This window comes from Pecten maximus, chromosome 19, assembly GCF_902652985.1.
Source record: "Pecten maximus chromosome 19, xPecMax1.1, whole genome shotgun sequence".
NCBI classification, from domain to species: Eukaryota; Metazoa; Mollusca; class Bivalvia; order Pectinida; family Pectinidae; genus Pecten; species Pecten maximus.
Window position 1 is genome coordinate 13,086,158 of NC_047033.1, and position 24,354 is coordinate 13,110,511.

The 24,354-nt window shown below is 32.9% G+C and overlaps 1 protein-coding gene across 1 annotated transcript in view; it reads left to right on the forward strand.

The window, feature by feature from the left end:
• Positions 1-24,354, forward strand: part of LOC117317700 — a 93,221-nt gene that overhangs the window by 7,166 nt on the left and 61,701 nt on the right. Inside the window, exon 2 of the mRNA XM_033872577.1 lies at positions 19,188-20,015. Coding sequence (XP_033728468.1) covers positions 19,826-20,015 — 190 coding nt within the window. The 5' untranslated portion in view covers positions 19,188-19,825. The remainder of the gene's footprint in view (positions 1-19,187; positions 20,016-24,354) is intronic.

The following is a 24,354-nucleotide window of genomic DNA, read 5'->3' on the forward strand; positions in this document are numbered from 1 at the left end:
AACAGTGTCATTACTTTCTGAAGTGTACTCTGTAATGGCCATTACATTTCGTCAGAAAAGGTGTAATGGCCATTAAAGGTGTACAAAACTAAAAGACCATTACAAGAAAATACACTTAAATGGCCATAATTTTTACAAATATAATGACCATTACTTTTAAAGTACAAAAACTGTTTAAAGATTAACACAATGGTAATGGCCATTACGTTTTTACAAACAAAAGTGTAATGGCCATTATATATATACAGGTATACAAAATTAATGGACCTACATGTGACCATTACATTAGACGCATTCAGAAAATTTAGAAAATGCATTTTACCACTTAATTTCATCAAAGTTCATCATGAACTGTATCACTATGCATGTTTGACAATATCGTTGTACAAGTAGTCCTTCCATTAAAAATTGCATTCAAAGTGATCCATCATTTGTTTCAAATTGATAACTGCTTCAAAAATGGATATTCACAGTACACAATCATGTGGACCCAAAATCCTTTTAATATTCTTCAGATACATGTAAGAGTGATTTATGTTCATTATTGCATTAATTCTCAATGTACATATGATGTGTGTTTGTACAATTTGGTTGAATAGGCAATACAATTTAAGAAATGCCAAAGCTGTTTGAATATTATGTGCACTATGTAAATTTAGGTCACATGCATGGTGATTGATTTTAAGTTAATTCTTACCTATAAACAGGTTGACATACTTCCAGAGTTGAATATTTCATTTCCTGGTAGTCTTGTATTAATCATGAACCAGGTATTAAAGATAAATACTTCCCTTCATTTGTAAAATAACATGTTGTTCATATGTGTGAGAAAAGCCTCATGGCTGCCATGTATTGGAACTCTCCTGCTTGAAGTTATTGGGCGGGAAAAATTTGGCGGGAAATTTGAAGTTTTTTTTATTGTGAAGGGGTTTAGTAAGCCTGTACAGTTTCCTTATTCTTCTTTAAGCCAACAACAAAATTATAATATAGACAGGGAATTCAACAATAACAATATAATGAAAAATAAGATACTGAAATAATACATTAATTTAAGGTCAACAATTCATGGTAGTATATTAAACATTGTCATATATATTACAATATGATGTGATGATATTTGTAATATTTGTAATGGCCATTACAAGAAAAAAATTGTTACTTATGAGGAATTGCACATCGGAATAACAAATGTAATGGCATTACATAAAGGTACCATTAAGTAATGGCTATTGCATTATGACCATAATTTGTTATGGTCATTAAATGGAAAATGTAATGGGCATTACATGAAGGTACCAATAAGTAATGGCCATTGCATTGTGATCATAATTTTTTATGGCCATTAAATGGAAAATGTAATGGGCATTACATGAAGTTACCAATAAATAATTGCCATTACATTGTGATCATAATTTGTTGTGGCCATTAAATGGAAAATGTTATGGGAGTACATAAAATCCACAGTTAGTAATGGCCATAACATTATGATGACTCCACTCTAATGGCCATTACAAACAGAATAAAGGCCATTAAGAAAAATACAAAACATGAAGTAATGGCCATTATTTTGTTAATGACCATTACAAAGAAAATATTAATAGGAAAGTAATTGAAATTTAGAAAAATAATGCCCATTACATTACTTAACTCCAGGTTTGTCCCAAAAATGGAAACGAGAAATAATGGCCAATTTTAATGGAATCAGTGTTTTTAATGGTTTTGTAATGGGTTTGTAATAGATTTGTAATGACTTTGCTGGGCAGTAGTGTCAGTTACAGTAACATTTTATACGCACATGCGCAGCCCAACTTCCGGTGCTAATACACATGGAAATGGCGTGGTTATCAATAAAAAGTAAGTAGGCCGATCAAACAGTATTTTATATATGTCCAATAAAAGGTAATGGTTCTGTTACGTTTTGTATGCAATCTGTGTTAAACTTAAACGGTTATTTGTTTTGACATTAATAACTTGTTATTTTGTCGAATTCCGTTTTATCGTTTACCTTTTGCAAACATGACTTGCACATCAGATCGTTATTGAAGTGACTAAGTGAAAGAAACTTTATCGTGAATGTATATCGGCAAAACTACACCAAATTACAAGTGACATAACGAAACATTACATATATATTTACATGTATTGACCAGTCTTCACACTAAACTGATGAGCGACAGAGCGAAGTTATAATGATTATATAATGTTGACAAATATTGACCAAACTTTTCACCAAAAACGATAACTCGCTTAATTCGAACACTCGGATAACTCGAAGTTTTTTCGTGGTCCCGTCGACTTCGAGTTAACGAAGTTCCACTGTATAAATATATATATAGCTAAAAATGGTTCACAAATTAATAATGATAATATTGATCCAGGCAAAGCATTCAGTACAGTACATAGTATCACAAAAAATGATACACAATATTTTCAACATTTTTTTAATAAATAATGATAAATAATTAATATATAGTTAGTATCACATAAATGTTGTATTACAGTTGGTAATTTGACATACCATATATATACAATGCACTTTATTGTCTATAAACCCCTCCAAATGCTTTAATACTAAACTTTTAATCTAGGGGAGGCAAGCTTATTTCAAGGATAAATACGGTACAAGTATGGAGATTGTGAAATGGAAACTTGTGTGTCTTTATGGTCAGTGTTTAAACATGGTCATTTATATCCTATAATTTACAGGTCTTGTATAGAAGTCTGAGCCCAGATACATGGCTATTACACTGACAGCATGGTCTTAACAATAAGTAATATATAATACTTACATGAGAATTAAATGTCAACAAATACCAGTAAGTGATCAAAATATATAAGGTTGTCATTGCCCAAGTTATTTACCAATCCCTGATTAAATGAACTAAGTGTAAATTTAAGATTGTTTGTATCCCTAATGAAGTTTTATGTAATATGCTGGGTTCTGAAAAAAATGTTTTGTGATTATTTATATAATTCCATATAGATGGAAATCCCAGATCAATCGTAATTGTCGAGGACGAGATAACATGCAAATTAAGCTGATATATATCGGGCTCTCCAATCCCATAATGCAGTGCAAATTAAAGCTGGTGTTCTGATATCTACAAACACATCTGTATGAAAACATGCTTAGAAATTTAGAAAACAGTGAGACGACGACTTGAAGAGAAAACAAACATGGTAAGGACAGTATCTCAAGATATCTTTGGGAAGAAGGATTAATTGTGGGAATGTCGTCAGACAGGAAACAGAGAAGCTTAGTAATAATACCAAGCCTGCAAGCTACGAAATTTAACAGGAGGACTAAAAACTAAAATTGATTTTTGATTGCTGAAATGAAAATTTTAAACTTGTAGTCCGGCTACTGGAATCTTGTCCGATTTTCACTTAAATCAATGTTATGAGCCTCGCTTTCAATATTATTGTGTCACTCGCTCAGTTATACAGGACAGGGCTAATTTTAAGGAAGTAATTTCCTTGTCAAACTAGTACTGACAACTCAAAGATTTAGAAGGAGGCAAATTATTTATGTGTGAAATTTGGTGTTTTCCCGATATTTCATTTCATGGGTGATGACCACCTTTGTACATCATATATAAGATAGAGAAAACATGTAGGGTGCAATAAATATAGGTTTGATAATATGTTAATGGTTAAGTAAGTATCAAAAGATTTTAATGTGTAGCTGCATTATACCTGATATTATGCGAATATATTTGTTTTATATATCAGTAATTTGTTGGGGACTGTTAATACATAGATCAGTCGATTAGAGCCGGGCCGGCCAGGTCACATAATCTCAGGTGAAGGTATATATATACCAGTGCGTGGTTCGGCTCCCCTACCCGTGTCAAAAGTTCGGGAAAGAGACAGTGGTCATGTGTCCTAGTTAGTTATAGGGCTATATTGTAGGACACTTTACTGTAATTACATGGTCTGGATGGCATGCGCTGGACTTCCTGTATGTTGTTCAGTGATGTAGTCACCAACTACTACAATAAAACGCCACATCAAAATGACCCTGGTTGTTTATCGGGCGATGAACCCAGAAAACTATTATAATTTTTTCCAATATCGGTAATAATTGTCATTTTCACACTTGTCCATTGCAGTTCAATGCACATAATCTACAATGCAACTTTTCCCCACAAAATTATCATCGATTCCAATTTCAATTTTTGATTTCAAATGGGTAACTAATTGGGGCAACTGGTCTTTTAACTTTTACTCCCTCATCATGATCGTGAGCCACAATAAACAAATACGTAATTATATAGTTATTAGCTCACCTGCCCTAAGGGCAAATGAGCTTATGCCGTGGCGCGGCGTCCGTCGTCCGGCCGTCCGGCGTCAACTTTTCCATTCAAGCAACTTCTTCTCAATAACCAAAAGGCCCAGAGACCTAATATTGGGCCTGTAGCATGCTGGGGTGAAGGGCTACCAAGTTTGTTCAAATGAATAACGTTGACCTTCATTCAAGGTCACAGGGGTCAAAAAGGCTAAAATCTTTAAACGACTTCTTCTCAATAACCAAGAGTCCCAGGGAGTTGATATTGGGTCTGTAGCATGCTGGGGTGAAGGGCTACTTAGTTTGTTCAAATGAATGACCTTGACTTTCATTCAAGGTCACAGGGGTCAAATATGCTAAAAAAAAAATAAACGACTTCTCCTAAATAGCCAAAAGACCCAGGGACTTGATATTTGGCCTGTAGCATGCTGGGGTAAAGGGCTACCAAGTTTGTTCAAATGAATGACCTTGACCTTCATTCAAGGTCACAGGAGTCAAAAAGGCTAAAATCTTTAAACAACTTCTTCTCAATAACCAAGAGCCCCAGGGAGTTGATATTGGGTCTGTAGCATGCTGGGGTAAAGGGCTACCAAGTTTGTTCAAATGAATGACCTTGACCTTCATTCAAGGTCACATGAGTCAAAAAGGCTAAAATATTTAAACGACTTCTTCTCAATAACCAACAGTCCCAGAGACCTTATATTGGGCCTGTAGCATGCTGGGGTGAAGGGCTACCAAGTTTGTTCAAATGAATAACGTTGACCTTCATTCAAGGTCACAGGGGTCAAAAAGGCTAAAATCTTTAAACAACTTCTTCTCAATAACCAACAGTCCCAGGGAGTTGATATTGGGTCTGTAGCATGCTGGGGTGAAGGGCTACTAAGTTTGTTCAAATGAATGACCGTCAAATATGCTAAAAAAAAAAAAACGACTTCTTCTCAATAACCAAGAGGCCCAGGGACTTGATATTGGGCCTGTAGCTTGCTTGGGTGAAGGGCTACCAAGTTTGTTCAAAGAAATGACCCTGACCTTCATTCAAGGTCACATGGGTGAAATAGGCTATGATCTTCAAACGACTTCTTCTCAATAACCAAGAGGCCCAGGGACTTGATATTAGGCCTGTAGCATGCTGGGATCAAGGGCTACCAAGTATGTTCAAAGAAATGACTTTGACCTTCATTCAAGGTCACATTGGGCAAATAGGCTGTAGTCTTCAAACAACTTCTTCTCAATAACCAAGAGGCCCAGGGACTTGATATTGGGCCTGTAGCATGCTTGGGTGAAGGGCTACCAAGTTTGTTCAAATAAATGACCTTGACCTTCATTCAAGGTCACATGGGGCAAATAGGCTGTAATCTTCAAACAACTTCTTCTCAATAACCAAGAGGCCCAGGGACTTGATATTGGTCCTGTAGCATGCTTTCAAATAACTGCAGGATCCATATATGAAAAGATCACTGCATTGCAGGTGAGCGATTTGGGCCCATTGGGCCCTTGTATGTATTTGGTATTTCACAAAGCATATTCTAAAAAGGGTTTATACCAACTTTATCTTCATATAAGACCCCCTTCCTCTAGTTCAGTATCAATATTAGAGGAATTAAGACATATTTGTGAACCACTTTAGCTTACTCTTTCAGAATTTTGATTCTGCAAAGATGAAATAGCTAATTAAGGGGGCTTATGTTTTGGGTAGCCGGGGGCTTATTTGCATGTGTACTGTACATTTCAAAAAGTTCCATATTTTTGTGTATAATTACAATCAGGAAATGTATATATATATATCAAATATGTATACTGTATTTATATACAATGTAAACTGATATATATCAAAGCTGTCCAGTAAAAAATCCAACCTATAGAGAGAGAGATATGTATAGTATCTTTGTAAGCTAATACCCAGTAAACCTAGTTTTATGGAGACACAAGTATAAAAGCTTCCTATTATTAGAACATTTTTGTGATACAGAAAAGGTTTAACACTGAGGCATGATGATTTGACCTGAATTCTGCTTTACATGTAATGAGTAGTTGATGATTGATGAATTTTTACAAAATCTATTGAAATATGTTTTTAATTTGTCATTTCTCCATTTAAAGCCATCATTTAACATGGATTTATAAGATTTTGGCCAGTTATGGTCAATAATGTATAAAATGGAGACTGGTTACGATAGTGGCAGGACAGGTAAGTTATTAAGTTTACCTTCACAGTCATTGTTCGGCCAATGTTTTTTCGTTTCAATTTTAGCTAAACATTTTTTTTATTTCTCGTGAATGTATTTTTTAGAGCAGGTAAATCCCATGCATGTGAATATGAATGGAAGTCATGTGATCAGCTATTTTTAGACACAGAAAGAAATCACAAATATATGCTATATAAATCAAATCAAGGGGAGATAATTTTGGATTTAAATTAGTTTAGATGCATGTACATGTATATAAATTGCAGATGAAATAAAGGTTCTTTTATGAAATATAAAGAGCTGGTTGTGATTTTGATCATCCTATAATGAACTATATATATGTTTGCTACATTTGAAAACCTCCATGATTTTATCTTTTGATAAATCCCATTTACCCGATTTTGAAGTAGTGTAATTATATACATGTGTAATTTGAGCTGTATATTTATATATCAAAATATTGAAAGAAACTATACGTAAAGAAATGAAATTCCTTGCCTAGGTTTATTACATTATTTAATCAACTAATGTCTTGAGAGTGGAAATTTTAGTCCTGAATTATACCAATTGAAAGTCTGTTGTGTGAACTATTTAGGATTACAAAGGATGTGTTAAATTCTGCTTAATTGTTCAATTGTGTCATAAATGGAGTTCATTCTTGGAGGTATAGGGTCTTTTTATGCGTACATTGTACATACATCGGTACATTTAATGTTGAAATGAAATAGTTGAGAAGTAGCCAACTCGTTTGGAATCAAAGTGCCTGGATAAATTATATCGTAATAATTCTAGCTGATCTTGTAATAAAAAGCAAGGTTCTCATTTCATATTGAATTCTTGATATGTATTAATGAATTTCCACAATGCCATAATTATGTCATTTGTAGAAAACATGTCATTTAAATCTTCACCCTCAAAATAAAATTTTGTTTTCATTCATGATTATCATTTAATCAGTTATCTACAGTGATCAGCTGTCGACAGATGTTGTTTTTATATAACATATACATATATGGACTAGGTGTTAACCACTAATAGTCTGGAAGAATATATTGTAGCGTGATATTCATAATATATATCGTTCATATGTGAATTAGTTACTCGTAGCCATGCTATATATATATATATATATAGCTATAACCTTTGGTGAATGTACTGAATATTGAATACAGGATTTTGGAAATATATTCCCTTGCAATACTGTATAATAATTTATAATATCCATATTACATGTATATTGAGTATATGATTAAACATTGGAAAAACAGTAAATATATGATTTTAAAAATTGGACAATTATTTTCACCCATGTTGTGTTGTATCATTGATGGAAAAGAAATGAAATCTGTTTGATGAAATTTTTTTTTTTATTTTGCTTTATGGAATTGTTATTCATATTTATTTAAAACATATACACATCACCTGTCCCGTTAATATGATTTGTTCTGTCCTTGGCCGATTCCTGCATATTGGTATTGTTTTTGTGAAGCATTTCAATTGTTTTTTTCACAGATAGTTAATTGTAATTAACTGTTACATAATTTCAATTCACATTGCTTTTCATGATAATGTTAAAAAATGTCAACTTTTTCTAGTGAAAAAAAATTGCTTGGTTGTTTTCCTGTATACTTTTTTTCATATTCAATAGTACATGTATGTATCAAATCATGGTAGGTTTTGATTTTCTTTAAGAAGAAAATTTTATACAGACAGGCAGGCAGACATATCCTTATGAGTTTGAACTAGTATATATAACTATATATAGGTAATTGGTCAATGTGAGGGTCAGTCTAGAGGTATATTTGTTTTGCCTCCTTGTAATGAGTGATCCAGAGTGACAGTTAATGGTCTGATATGGTCAATAGTTCTCATCTGATCATGTGGAACAATTAAGTTTCTAGAATGGATGTACAGTATATATATATACACTGCAGGAGTATATATAGTTTCTAAAATTGAGGCTGATATGACCAGTGACCAGCTGTATACAGCTGTACTGTTGTGGTTACTATGGTTTCTAGGTCATTCATCACTGACCTTAGACATGTACACCTGGTCAGTTTTAAGAAGACACATTAATTATGATATGTGGCCTTGTTGGCCAGTGGTCACTGTAGGGGTCCTTATAGGTGCAATATGCCACCAAATACGCTGTGAATTATGATAAGATGGAGGTATATACTGGTGTCTGTACATGTTTTCACACCTATGACTTAGTGGGGGGAGGGGAAGATACTGTTTGGGGGGTTCAAAATTTATAAATTAAGCAGGGTATGGGGGTATTTATATATGTTACATTAACATATTCATTTCTTTTTGTAATTATCAGGATTTTGATTTCATACATAATTGTCAAATATAGTATATGTTTATTACTGCATGCAATTGAAATCTACATGGTAAGTAGGGGTGGAATACCGCTACATGCATGGTACTACATTAAGAGAGGTTTATAATGCTTGATTGTGACAGACAATAGATTTTTCCAGCTTGCAATGCACAACTTAATTGGAACTTCATAAATTAAGCCCAAGACGTTTTCAGATTTAATTTGTTTTAATTGAACTTAATAAAAAATACAATTGTTATTGATAAATGCTACAATATACAACGTATAAAGTTCATGTACATATCTCAGATTTAAATACATGTACAGTACTTTGATTTGAAATCTTATAATATTTAATGTAAATCATCTTACATAGCTATTTTAATGTATGCAGCACATGTACAGTACAGTGTTAATTGATGTGTGCCAGCTAATTATAATTTTAAATACCTTAAGTATATTTAATTAAAGGCCAGCATTGTTAAGGTATGTTTTTTAAGTAGATACAATGTGTTTCATGTACTTCCAAATTGACAATTATAATTAAAAATTACAATTTAAGTGAGAGCGACATTGATCTTAATTATGGGAACACAAAGTTGAACATTAATAAATTTGTCATATATGTTATATGCAAAGGAATCCCAAGAGATATATCCCCATGAAAAAATTCTGTTTTAATTAATACATTATATATATTAAGTGCAATGAATAAACTGGGACCACAGTGGCAGAGTGGTTAAGGTGTCCCGACACATCCTTAAATGACCCAGGCTGTTAATAGGATGTACATTAAACAAAATAAACAACAAACCAAATGAAAAAACTTTGAAACTTTCTTATACTCTTATATATGATTATATAATACCTTGAATATAAAATTAATGCAGGAATCAATTTTTGTATGCATGTTGAAAATCGGAAGGTATAATTATCATTGGTATATACATTTGTATTTTTCATTATCTCTTTAATTATGATTAAATTGTGACAGTGAAAACAAAACAGCGTAACAACTTGACAGCCCATAAGCTGAAACATATATTTTATTTCATGAACATCATAGCTAGATCCCATGATGATCAACTTTTAAATTTAGGTAATTTTTAGATGAAGTGATTTTTGATGATTTAGTTTGTAGGCAATTAGGCAATGCAGCTAGGCTTTCCGACAAATGTGAATTTTCTCAAGCTTAGCTTATTCCCATAAATGTTGGTATATATTTTATTTTATTGTTATTGTCATTCGAAATTTGATGAAATTTTACAGTATCGATTTAGACAAGTTAAATGATAACAGATAGTGACAAATTTAAACTGCATGCACATTTTGGCACTTTCAACCTGTGTGAGTTCAAATATATCAAACAATTAATTCTAAGGTCATTAGGTTGATGGTCTCCAGCAGCTATATAGACGTACAATTGTCATGGTAACCAAAACTTTTGTTTTCTTGATAACCTCTGATATGGTGTCTGGGATGAAACATTAGCCTTTCAGGAGCTATCTATTGATAGAGGACCCAATATGGCAATCAAATGCTGGGTACATGTAGAATTATGTAAATCATTAGTGATATATTGAAGTATTTGCAGTATGAACAAGAATTACAAGTTAAATTTTTTTACATTTATTTTCTGATTTGATTTTCATCCATTGGTCATCCTTCTAAAGGAAAATTGATTTCATGTGGAATTCAATTTATTTTGACATCAGACTTAAGTTTGATCAGCATGTGGTTATTAAGAGTTCACGATGAAGATTTTTATCCTACTGTGTACACCGGGGGTACCTATTAATATATAAGTGCATATTCAGATGTACTACTCCAGATCTTCATACCTGGAAATCTATCAAATTTAGCACAGTTGGAACAGCTCTTCAACACTGCACGAAGTCCTGATAGGAAATAGAAAAATATGAATTTGATGGAAATTGGAAATAGAAAAATATGAATTTGATTAATTTTTATGGTAATATCAAATACACTGTAGTCCTGATTTTGCAAAAGTCACCTTGAAATCATATATACATGTACATGTAACATATTTAAAATTTATATAATACTTGTAACAAAGATCAGCCTAATTTCTGACGTTTCGGTGCGACCACGCAGCTTTAAACGAGATCAGGGTGGGGGTATATTTACACTGTTCCTCTCCATTGATGTATTAGATTTATACCTGTAACCCACGCCCAAGCAGGGGTACAAAACTAAACAGGTGAAGTGGCCAAATATTTACTAGATACAGGTAAATATTCATAACTTTTGAATACCTTTAATCATCTGTTATGTTATATTTAACCGTCACTGTCAGTATATGCAGCAGTTTGACTAGATTTGAAGTTAAAATCAAAAAGTATTTACAGGGTACAGTGCGTATACATTACCGATCAAATTTTTCTACGCCCATACTCAATAATTTAGCTATCCATGACCATGACCCAAATTTGTGTTGCATAATGATATATCATATGTTCACAGAGTTCCATTTGAACATAAATGGTGGAACACGTGTTCTCTGGTCTATTAAGATCAGCTGGAATGGTTTACAAGTTTACAGGAATATTCAAGTGAAGTTTAAGCTTAATATATGATAATGAATATATATCTTTATCTGGAATATTTTTATGACTGAATATTTTACAGCCTACAGTATTCTGCTATAAGGTATAGTCTGTTTCATAAAACTTCAGAATAACTAATCTTAATAAGGGCGCCCCCACTGTCAATTACCCGCGCCCTGCGCCCTTATTAGGTCAAAATACGGATATTAAGGAATTTGAAGAGGTCCATCGTCATGTTTCGTTTGAAATATTTGCAAACAATTAATGAAGTGATAATGATTTGTGTCACAGAAATAATCTTAATCACAAAAAATGTAAAGCTAAATTGTTTAAGCTTGATCAATATGTGTACGTATATATGCAGAGTTGTGAAGCTCCGAGTTTTATGATTATGAGTCTCTCAGCATGTAACACTGCAGTTTTGAGGCCATCAAAATTGTAAGGAATTTACCACAGTGTGGAGGTGGTATAAATTAACTATTGAGAGTCACAATAATTCAATAACTTTCATTTCATTATTAACCAAGTAAGACTTGGGACAGCAGTACTATAAGGTAGGTATAGTGTAGTAGAGAAAATACTACATACTCCAGTATATTATATATATACACAACTGAATATACATAAAATCCATATACGGACACGTTCGTCAGATATCAGTTTCAGATGAATTCATTAACAAGTTTAAATCTTAAGTAATTATGTATTTAACTATTATACAGGATCCTTGCTGTTTACACTGTAACTTGACAGACATGCTTACATAAGATTGTTATTAAACACATTGTATCTTGATACAATTGTACATGGCGACAATAAACAAAAGGATGTGTTTTTCAATGTGGAGAAAATATGTGTTAATTGCATAATTGTATATACATTTGTATGTACATGTGTATAACTAAATATGAATTTTTCATAGCAATTGACTATATATAGTATCACAAGTTGCATGTACCTAATGATGATTTTAACTGAGGACAGCTGATATCTTTATGTAGTACCTTCTTTTCTGTTGTCTATCTACATGTTCCAAAATTGATGGCCTTTGTAAATATGTATAATTTTAGATATTTGTAGATTTTAATTGATACATTTTTTTTCAGCATGCCTGTTGCTGAGGAATTACATTTATTAATACAAATGTATTATATGGATTTTGCATATGAATGTTGTGTCTATCAATTATTATATATATTATATGAATGTTGTGTGTATAATTCTATCATATGAATGATGCATACAGTATATATATATATCATAAAAATACCTCTTTTAAGATTATATATCAATCTTGCTGAAAAAAAAGAAATGCCAAAATCTGTTTTTAAATGAATATCCAGGAAATCTGATGCCCCTTTTGTAAAAAATGTTGATTCCATTTTTTAAAAAGTAAATTATTCATAAAATAGAAAAGACAAACAAGGCCAGTCATTCACCATATATAAATTCCAACACTGCCATTGATGGTGGCCTTATATATATAATTAATGGAGTCCCTTGAATAGAAGGTTTGGTTTTGTTGATTTAAATAATTACTGTATTTAACAAAGACCATCCCCAGTTGGTCCTACATCAATAATTACTGTATTTAACAAAGACCATCCCCAGTTGGTCCTACATAAATAATTACTGTATTTAACATAGACCATCCCCAGTTGGTCCTACATCAATAATTACTGTATTTAACAAAGACCATCCCCAGTTGGTCCTACATAAATAATTACTGTATTTAACATAGACACATCGCCTGTTGGCTCTACATCAATAATTACTGTATTTAACATAGACACATCGCCTGTTGGCTCTACATCAATAATTACTGTATTTAACATAGACACATCGATTGTTGGCCCTTCATCAATAATTACTGTATTTAACAAAGACCATCCCCAGTTGGTCCTAGTAATACATCAATAATTACTGTATTTAACAAAGACCATCCCCAGTTGGCCCTAGTAATACATCAATAATTACTGTATTTAACAAAGACCATCCCCAGTTGGTCCTACATAAATAATTACTGTATTTAACATAGACACATCGCCTGTTGGCCCTACATCAATAATTACTGTATTTTACATAGACACATCGCCTGTTGGTCCTACATAGATAATTACTGTATTTAACATAGACACATCGCCTGTTGGCCCTACATCAATAATTACTGTATTTAACAAAGACCATCCCCAGTTGGTCCTACATATATAATTACTGTATTTAACATAGACACATCGATTGTTGGCCCTACATCAATAATTACTGTATTTAACAAAGACCATCCCCAGTTGGCCCTAGTAATACATCAATAATTACTGTATTTAACATAGACACATCGCCTGTTGGCCCTACATCAATAATTACTGTATTTAACATAGACACATCGCTTGTTGGCCCTACATCAATAATTACTGTATTTAACATAGACACATCGCCTGTTGGCCCTAGTAATACATCAATAATTACTGTATTTAACATAGACACATCGCCTGTTGGCCCTACATCAATAATTACTGTATTTAACAAAGACCATCCCCAGTTGGCCCTAGTAATACATCAATAATTACTGTATTTAACATAGACACATCGCCTGTTGGCCCTACATAGATAATTACTGTATTTAACATAGACACATCGCCTGTTGGTCCTACATAGATAATTACTGTATTTAACATAGACACATCGCCTGTTGGTCCTACATCAATAATTACTGTATTTAACAAAGACCATCCCCAGTTGGCCCTAGTAATACATCAATAATTACTGTATTTAACATAGACACATCGCCTGTTGGCCCTACATCAATAATTACTGTATTTAACAAAGACCATCCCCAGTTGGCCCTAGTAATACATCAATAATTACTGTATTTAACATAGACACATCGCCTGTTGGCCCTACATAGATAATTACTGTATTTAACATAGACACATCGCCTGTTGGTCCTACATCAATAATTACTGTATTTAACATAGACACATCGCCTGTTGGTCCTACATCAATAATTACTGTATTTAACATAGACACATCGCTTGTTGGCCCTAGTAATACATCAATAATTACTGTATTTTACATAGACACATCACTTGTTGGCCCTACATCAATAATTACTGTATTTTACATAGATACATCACTTGTTGGCCCTACATCAATAATTACTGTATTTTACATAGACACATCGCCTTTTGGCTCTACATCAATAATTACTGTATTTTACATAGACACATCGCCTTTTGGCTCTACATCAATAATTACTGTATTTTACATAGACACATCGCCTGTTGGCCCTACATCAATAATTACTGTATTTAACATAGACCAATCGCCTGTTGGCCCTACATAACACATCGCCTGTTGGCCCTACATAACACATCGCCTGTTGGCCCTACATCAATAATTATTGTATTTTTTAAACATAGACCTACCTCCTGTTGGCCTTACAATAATATGATAGGTGTATCATTTTATGTATTATACCTGTACTGATTTGTAAATTGACAGGTGTGTTATAATGGTGATTGAAGTTCATCTTGATCAGAACTATTTTCACATTAACATATTTACTTGGGAATTGTCTTACAGTCTATATGCTGAGTGTCAAAGCTTGGTCAAGTTTTTTTATTGTCTGCGAAAAGTACAGATAATTTATACTATTTCACACCTGACAAGGTCATTGACAGGTTACATATACAGTGTGTATATATATATACTAGTACAGTAATACATGTTACACCTAGAACCTTAAGCTATACAGGTAGATTTCCTGGTGATGTCAGCAAAATTAACACTGCTACCTGTACACAATATCAATGCCAGATGCCTGTGTGTAAAGACCACCTGTAAATACATAAATACCTGTCTACAAAGGTCATTAGTATGTGAACAATACCTATTTACAAAGGTACCTGTACAAAACAAAGACCTATAGGCTATCAGTACCTAACAGAAACATGTCTACAAAAGTCATCAGTATTATCTATATAGGCCATCACTACCATAGCAAAAACATGTCCACATAAAAATGTAAATATAAGGCCATCTGTATAGCAAAACCCTTGTCCACAAAGACCATTTAAGTATGTAACAGAAACCTGCCTGTAAAGGCCATCAGTATAACAGAAACTTGTCTATAAAGGCCATCAGTATAACAAGACCCTGTCTATAAAGGCCATCATTATAACAAAGAGCTGTCTATAAAGGCCATCATTATAACAAAGAGCTGTCTGTAAAAACCATCATTATAACAAGACCCTGTCTATTAAGATCATCTGATTAACCTAAACCTGTCTATAAAGACAATCAGCATAACAAGACCCTGTCTATAAAGGCCATCACTATAATCATGTCAAAAACCTGTATATAAAGATTAAAGGTCATCATTATAACAAAGAGCTGTCTATTAAGACCATCATTATAACAAAGAGCTGTCTATTAAGACCATCATTATAACAAAGAGCTGTCTATTAAGACCATCATTATAACAAGACCCTGTCTATTAAGACCATCATTATAACAAGACCCTGTCTTTAAAGACCATTATTATAACAAATTCCTATCTATAAAGATCATCTGTTTAACAGAAACCTGTCTATAAAGACCATCAGTATAACAAGACTTTCTCTAAAAAGACCATCACAAACATGGCAAAAACCTGTCTATATAGAAATTAAAGGTCATCATTATAACAAAGAGCTGTCTGTTAAGGCCATCATTATAACAAGACCCTGTCTATTAAGGCCATCATTCTAATCATGTCAAAAACCTGTCTATATAAAAGTTAAAGGTCATCATTATAACAAAGAGCTGTCTGTTAAGGTCATCATTATAACAAAGAGCTGTCTGTTAAGGCCATCATAACAAGACCCTGTCTATAAAGACCATCAAGATAACAAGACTCTGTCTATAAAGGCCATCACTAACATGGCAAAAATATATGTACGTCTTTATAAAAATTATAGGTCATCATTATAACAAAGGGCTGTCTGTGAAGGCCATCAATATAACAAAAACCTGCCTATAAAGGTCACAGTATAACAAAAACCTGCCTATAAAGGTCATCAGTATAACAAAAACCTGTCTATAAAGGTCACAGTATAACAAAAACCTGCCTATAAAGGTCACAGTATAACAAAAACCTGCCTATAAAGGTCATCAATATAACAAAAACCTGCCTATAAAGGTCACAGTATAACAAAAACCTGCCTATAAAGGTCATCAGTATAACAAAAACCTGTCTATAAAGGTCACCAGTCTAGCAAAATCTGTCTATAAAATTAAAGGTCATCAGTATAGCAAAACCCTGTGTATATAAGGTGACAGATGTATATAAAGACCTGTCTATAAATGCCATCGGTGATGTTTCCAGCCAAGGTTACACAATTTATTACACAGGATTATAAAGGGTTATCTACCTGTATTAAAATCCACTTTCCTTTGCTGCCTCGAATGGTCATGCAGACTGCAATAGCTCAGTCCGTTAGGGTGCTAGCTGAAGACAGAGGTATATATATATACAGTCAAACCTCGATGATTCGAACTTCGTTGATTCGAATTTCTCGCTGTATCGAACTTTTTGCTTGGTCCCGAATTTCCTTACTATATAACGCTACTAACGAACCTATGCATGATTCGAATTTTTATGAATCGAAGTTTTCGATGTATCGAACTTTTTTCATGGCCCGTTAGCTATGATGTCATAGGTAATTGACATCTCATGATTCGAACAAAAGTTTACCTGTACTGACCACTGGACAGGTGTTGGTCGTGACCCCCGCGGCAAGATTTCACACTTCTCCCCTAGATGCCCTGACTGACAATAGGGATAACGATAGCGTGTGTTGTCACTCCCGATCATGGGGTTAATTAATAATCAGACCAAATTGATAGATAAAAGGGGTATTTAGAAGCCATGACATTTAATCACTCCGGTAGTCGTCTCTGATAATCTTCGCCGCCATTGAAATCAGCGGTCGGTGAGTAAATTTTACGGAACTATAAAACAAGCGGACCAATTTTAAACACAAACAATAAGCGATGTCTTCACTCATAAGTGTCACATTGCAAACGTATACATAAATATCCAAGTAAATCGATTATTTGTCATTCAATCATGCATTCTCCAACCGATCGGCATTCCGTATTTTATATGCATAACGTAACCGCACGTGTCTTTAGCAGAAAAGCCTAACGACTTACGTAAGTGTGCATTGTACTTATTTTGCTTTATCTGTTAAACGCGATATAAGTGTTTTGTAACCGATACATAGTTTGTTTAATTAATAAAATGCTTAGGTATAATTAATGAAAAGTATTTTTATTTTGTTGTGTTTGAGGTATAAATTAACTTTTGAGCCTGACAGGCGACGATCATCACGAAGACACCGAGGACATGTAACGTTAACATATATGGTCATTATCAAGAAAACATCGATCTATTGTCAACCATGAATAATTCGAAGTCCCGCTGTTTCGAAGTTTTTCTGTTAGTCCCTAGAACTTCGAAACATCGAAGTTTGACTGTACATGTTCAATTCTCCCTGTGTTAATTTGTGTTTCCCTTGAAGCTGAGAAACGGGCCAGCTAGTCTGTATGTGCTGATACGTGTCTCCTTTGGGCAAGACTCTTTACAATAATTGCTCTGGATATAGCTGCAACAGGCTTCCCTTATGTTGTTCAGTGAGGTAGTCACCAACTACTACAAGGAGACCCCTCAAAATGACACTGGCTGTTGATGGGGTGATAAACCCCACAAACTTTAATGCACTTTATAGGCAGGTTTCATTATAAGACTGGAGTGTACCTGACCATCCCCTATTTCGGATCATTTTTGTCCCTATCCAGAGTTTCATACAGAATATCCGGGTTTGAAATGTCCTCCCGGTGCAACATGTTTAAGAAGTATACATTTACAAGTTGTGCTTGAATCAGCTACATATATATACAGTTATAATATATTATTAAATTGCCTGTGGGTTTTGTCCAGGAACTCTGGCTTTCCCCCACTGTAAGGGTTTTGTCCAGGAACTCTGGTTTTCTCCCACTGTAAGACCCCGGACCACTTGCTTTGATCCAGTCCAGGCCAACTGTAATTAACATTAGTTGAAGTTGTCTTGTAATTGCTCTAACAATAAATAAAGTCTACATTCATTAAAATTCTGCAAAATTAATATATAAAGTCAATTACACATCCACAATATATGTAATTGGTCATGTTATAACAACAACAGTACAGACAAGTAAATTGTCGATTTTTTCGAGGCAATCTTCATATATACATGTACAATGTACATGTGTGTGGTTTGTAGCCTTACTCCTTATATACATATACATTGACCTCTGATCACCTTAATCTATGTAAAACAAACATGGTGTGACACTGCTAGGCCTAGACTATTTTAATGACTGTACATGTGTGTTCAAAAGATATTTATCTTGTTACTTATCAGCTGTTTACTTTAAAAATCTTTCTGAACTGGTTTTACTTTACTTAGTAGTAAGTATATGTTAAAATTTTAGATATAATTACTTCCATGAAATTCTGAGATTCAAAATTACTAATTATATATATATATATAATTACTCTAATTTTTAATATATAACTGCCTATATACTAATTGAGGAGGAATTTTTGTGGATTATAACATTTGAAAAAAAATCTTTTAAAATTTTATTGAAAATGAATCATTTTAAATGGTGTTTTATATAATGTTTATTCAATTAATGATGTTGTCTTCTTCGATTATTTTTTTAGCTGCTTTCACTTTCAAAATTGTAAAATCTAAGAGACTCTCATGATTATTTACATATTTCTAACACAGGTGAAGGAAACCAACATATATCACCAAGATCATCAAGGGAGACAACTCCAACGAAATGGACCGACGCTGGCTGGGATGAAGAGGGAGGCCTCGACCAGTGGTATAAAGAGGAAGGAGAATGGCCTAACACTTTAAATTATAACAGTAATCGTAGTGTAAAAAGTAGTCACAGTGATAAGGGCCCAGTCAATTCATGTCCTATTTTAAAATCTGTCAACTTTTCCAAGTCGGCAGAATTTGTCGAGATATGGGATGATCAGTTTGATTTTTGTGTAAAAGAAGATAATCTGCCGGATTCAGCAGACTTTGATGTGAATTCCTCACCCAGTAAACGGAAAAGTTACCCGAAAAATAAAGCGAGGGAAGTGTTCAATAAAAGTAAAGATTATATTCGATCAAAAGTCGAATCGTGTCGTAAGAAGCTGAATGCCTCTTCACTAAATATTTTCTCTCCGGTTCATCGTGGCAAACATGGCAGGTTTGTGAACAACTGCTGTGAAGCAAACATATCTCATCCGGAAGTAAAACAGATTTTGGAACAATCTGGTAACCAGGATGACCATGAACAGGATTTATCGAGCACAACTGGTGGTTCGTCATGTCCAAATGTCATAGAATATTCCGACAGATTTGAACTAATGGTGAATGATATTTCACATAAGAATGGGGCTGGCAACGACACATCTTCCTGCAGTCCATTACAAGTTCGGCAAGGCGATGTTGGGGAGGTGTGTGTTACCCTAGAAACAGAGGAATCCCTTTGTACCTCCAACCCTGAAGAGCTACAGCACACTAATGCAATGCCTGGACTTATCAGAAGCCAAACAGGTAATTTTTGTGAAGAAACTTGACCAAACTTGACCTTTTTATCGGTATAAGTGCTATGGTAGGATGGTCTGTTTACATTATATGATAAACCGGTTATTTTCATGCACAATGGTTCAAGGAATATATTGTAGTGATCATGATACACATTATATGTATATTGGTTTTTAAAGATGGTAAAACATGAATGGGATGTACATGTACATGCAATTTTCATACCATAGTTATCCACAAATAAAGCCCCTGCTGACAAACAACCCCTTCATGATTTGAGAATTATCACCAGCTTCACAAAAGAGCCCTGCACACACATAAGTACTGAGCTAGGGGAGGGACTTATTTAAGGATAAATACTGTACTAAACTTTTACACTAGGGGAGGGGCCTTATTTGAAGATAAATACGGTACTTAACTCTATGCTAGGGGAGGGACTTATTTGATTATAAATATGGTACTTAACTTTTACACAAGGGGAGGGACTTATTTTAGGATAAATACGGTACTTAACTTTTACACTAGGGGAGGGGGCTTATTTGAGGATAAATATGGTACTTAACTTTTACACTAGGGGAGGGGGCTTATTTGAAGATAAATACGGTACTTAACTTTTATTCTAGGGGAGGGACTTATTTAAGGATAAATAATGTACTAAACTTTTACACTAGGGAAGGGCCTTATTTGAGGATAAATATATATGATATTAAACTTTTACATTAGTTGAGGATTTATTTGAGAATAAATATGGTACATATACTAGATTTTTACACTTGGGGAGGGGGCTTTTTAACACTAAAGGCTTATTTAAGGATAAATATGTTGGGTTTCTTTTTAAGAAATTTTCACTATACCGAAATGTGTAGTGTTTTTTCCCCGATTAAATAGCTATGAAGGATTTAAAATATTTTCACTGAATTAAAATCATCTTCACTGCTCTTCCTCTGCTCAATATCTTCCTTATAGCTTCCTTCCTCTTCACGTTCCAGCTCATGATTTAAATATCGGTTTCAATACTGTTATTACACAATAATTATATAAATCCTGTACATGTATACCGGTAGTTATTGCCTAAGTTATGCTCCGAGATACAAATGGTTTTTGCTTTTTTCAAGTGACAGAAGAAGATACATGCATGTAATTCAGCTATAGTTATATGTCATGAATTCAAAATTTGATTAATAACAAAATTAAAAAGTTTAATTTTTGAAATGCAAAATATTTGAGAAATCTCTTTAAAATATTCGCTCAGCAACATGTGTCAGCCTTAAGACAAGTTTCAAATCCTTGTGAATGTCATTTAAGTTAAGATATTTAAAAAGTTGCAATATTTCTGTTGTAAACTTAGCTGATTATCTATAGGCTGACGAGTCTTCATTTAATAGCATGATCCTACCTTAATTGATTGATAATAGATATATAGTCCATGTGTGAATAGTATTGTTCTGATTAATTGATTTAATCAATAATTAGTCATTTTAGTACTGTATGGCTTACAAAACCTGAATCCTGATTTTCTCTTATTGATCATGGTTGTACTATGACATTGACATTAACAGGAGTTACTGAATGAGATTTATCTAGCAAAAACTTTATAAAATGAGTAAATGAGCATATCACTGGTAAATCATTATATCAAAATCCATTTAAACATATATAGGTGCCTTAAAACATTTCCACAGCATGTATTTTCCCCCAATATTGGTGAATTGGTTTGTAGATATTACTGTTTCTGTTCATGATTGATCAATAATCCATCATGAATCATTTAAGAAATTGTAACTACTAATTAGCTATAACACATAGATTTGATAATTAATTAATTCCTTTTCCTGAATTCGAAGTAAAGTAAAAACCATTTCATGATGTAAATTTAGTTTTTGTTTTTATGGAGGTTAACAATTATAAATGTGAAGATTATAGTGCTGTAAATATGATCTCTCCAAACTCTAATTTTTTAATTATTTTGATTTTCATGGCTTTTCTTTAGATTTCCACACTTTCACTTTCTGTTTTCGTTGATATTAAGTTCTATCTGGGAAGACAAAACAGCTGTACTGTGTTACATATGATTCAATTTTATATGATTTTATCCAGATTGTATGCACTGTATCTATATATAACTGTGGTTTTTACACAATCCTTTTAAACTTTGTCACTTCCCATGGCCATGGGATTGGGATATATTGCCTGTATTAAAACAACACACTAATTTGCAACTTGAATTAACGCCTTGTTATTTAAAACATGCTAAATTGAAGAATTAAATATTGTGTCTGTCAAAGTTAGGTTGTTAAATTGACAGTTTCCTGTTTCTCTTCCTGGAGATCTACAGATTTATTGAAAATTTGACAAGAGTTCGCCATGCATCTACATCTAAAATCTCTATCAGGATTAATTAAATAATTACAAAGTCTTTTTTTGAATTGAATTGAATTCGTGTCAAGTTTACATCCTTAAGATTATAGTCTGATTCACATCCTCCTGTAACTTAATACTGACGTCCGTGAATAAAATGTAGGTTTAGGTTTTTTGTGTCGAGTTTTAAATTGGTGATCAATTTGACAGTACTTGGTGTACATGTAGATAAACAGCAAATGATATATAGTACAGTAAGTATATACATTAAGTTCTTTTAAAACCTTAATTATCTAAATAATTCATGGCCAGGTCAATGTCATATTACTGGCTGTATACTGTATATATATATAATTATGATGATATTTATCGTATTACATAAAACGAACACATGTATTACCATATTTGACACAACAACCCAAAAAAGTTAAATTGTTAAAGTTATAGGGTACTTACTTATACAATTTAGTCCTTAGATAGAAGGACATTCATAGCATGATATACTGTACATGTAGTTATATAGTAAATGATATATATATAGTACAGTTGGTATGTATACATTAAGTTCTTTTTAATCCTTAATTATCTCACTAGTTCACAGCCAGCTCAATGTCATATTATGATGTTGTGGAAATATATTAACCACACGTTAAATTGATAACTCCATGTAAATATTTATCGTATAACATATAACGAACACATGCATTGCCATATTTGACACAACAACCCAAAAAAATAAATTGTTAAACTTGATTATGGAAAATCGAAGTCCTTAGAAAGAAGGACATTTTATAGCATAATACACACTGTACATATGTACCTGATGCTAAATCTGAACTTTATACGAGACAACAAAGATAAAAAATATTTATTGATGAACATATTCTAATTAAAAACTATAATTTACTTTGATTCTAATTAAAAAAATATACTTTGCTTTGGCAATCTTAGGGGCTACTCTGTAAATCACTTTGGCTATCTATAATATTTGAGTATTTCATATCTTATATCTTATCATTATAATTTATTGTCAAATAATGCAATATAGATAAAATTCATGAACATTTGAAAAAATAAAAAAAAGAAGAAATAAATGAATAAGAATTATAATGGTAATTTCAAATACATCGGTATTTTAAAATCTAGACAATTTTGATATCGTACAGATTTAACATGACTACATACATGTACATGTTTTGTACATAAGAAAACTTAAGTATCATTAAGCTGTTGATAAGGTTTACATGAATGCTTCACGTGGGGTTTAAGTGATATATGTATCCATTGAACCGTTAATTTTGATATATATATACATGTATAATCATTGAACCGTAAACTTTAAAAATAGTCTTCAAATCTCAAAATACGTAACGTAATAAACGAAAGTTGTTAAGCCTGAGGGGGTATTAAAATTGTTTTTATTTACTCCAATGTTGATAAGTCCATTGTCCCTATAAACTTTGCTTGCGTCTGTAGGTCAACATTTACGTAGGTTAGATCATAAATATTGGCATTTAAATTCCCATGTACTGATATTTTAAGGATATGCTGTAAATCATTTCTTATACTGACAAGTCATGCATGGCCATATATATACATAAAAAGTATATATATCATAAGACATTCTGTGAATGATCATGTAGCTTTACATATATTGTGTAAGTGATTTTTAAGTCCTTTGTGCTATATTTTAACCTCAGACATATATATGTATACAGTACTATATCAATGAAGAATAATGTTGTAGAGGGGGAGGGAGATAACTCTTGTTGAGTCTAATTTATCAAAGGAAATTAAACAGAAAAGAAGACAACTCTTGAAATCAGGTTCCTGATCAGTAGATATGAGTATATTCTTGTTTTGCATTTCGTGCTGGTGGCCAACAAATTAAAACTATCAAAGGATATGTGAAGAAAAACTATTTTTAATTGCAAAGCTATCAAAGGCAAGATAAAGAAAAAAACCTCTTCTTAATTTCATTTATAAAAGG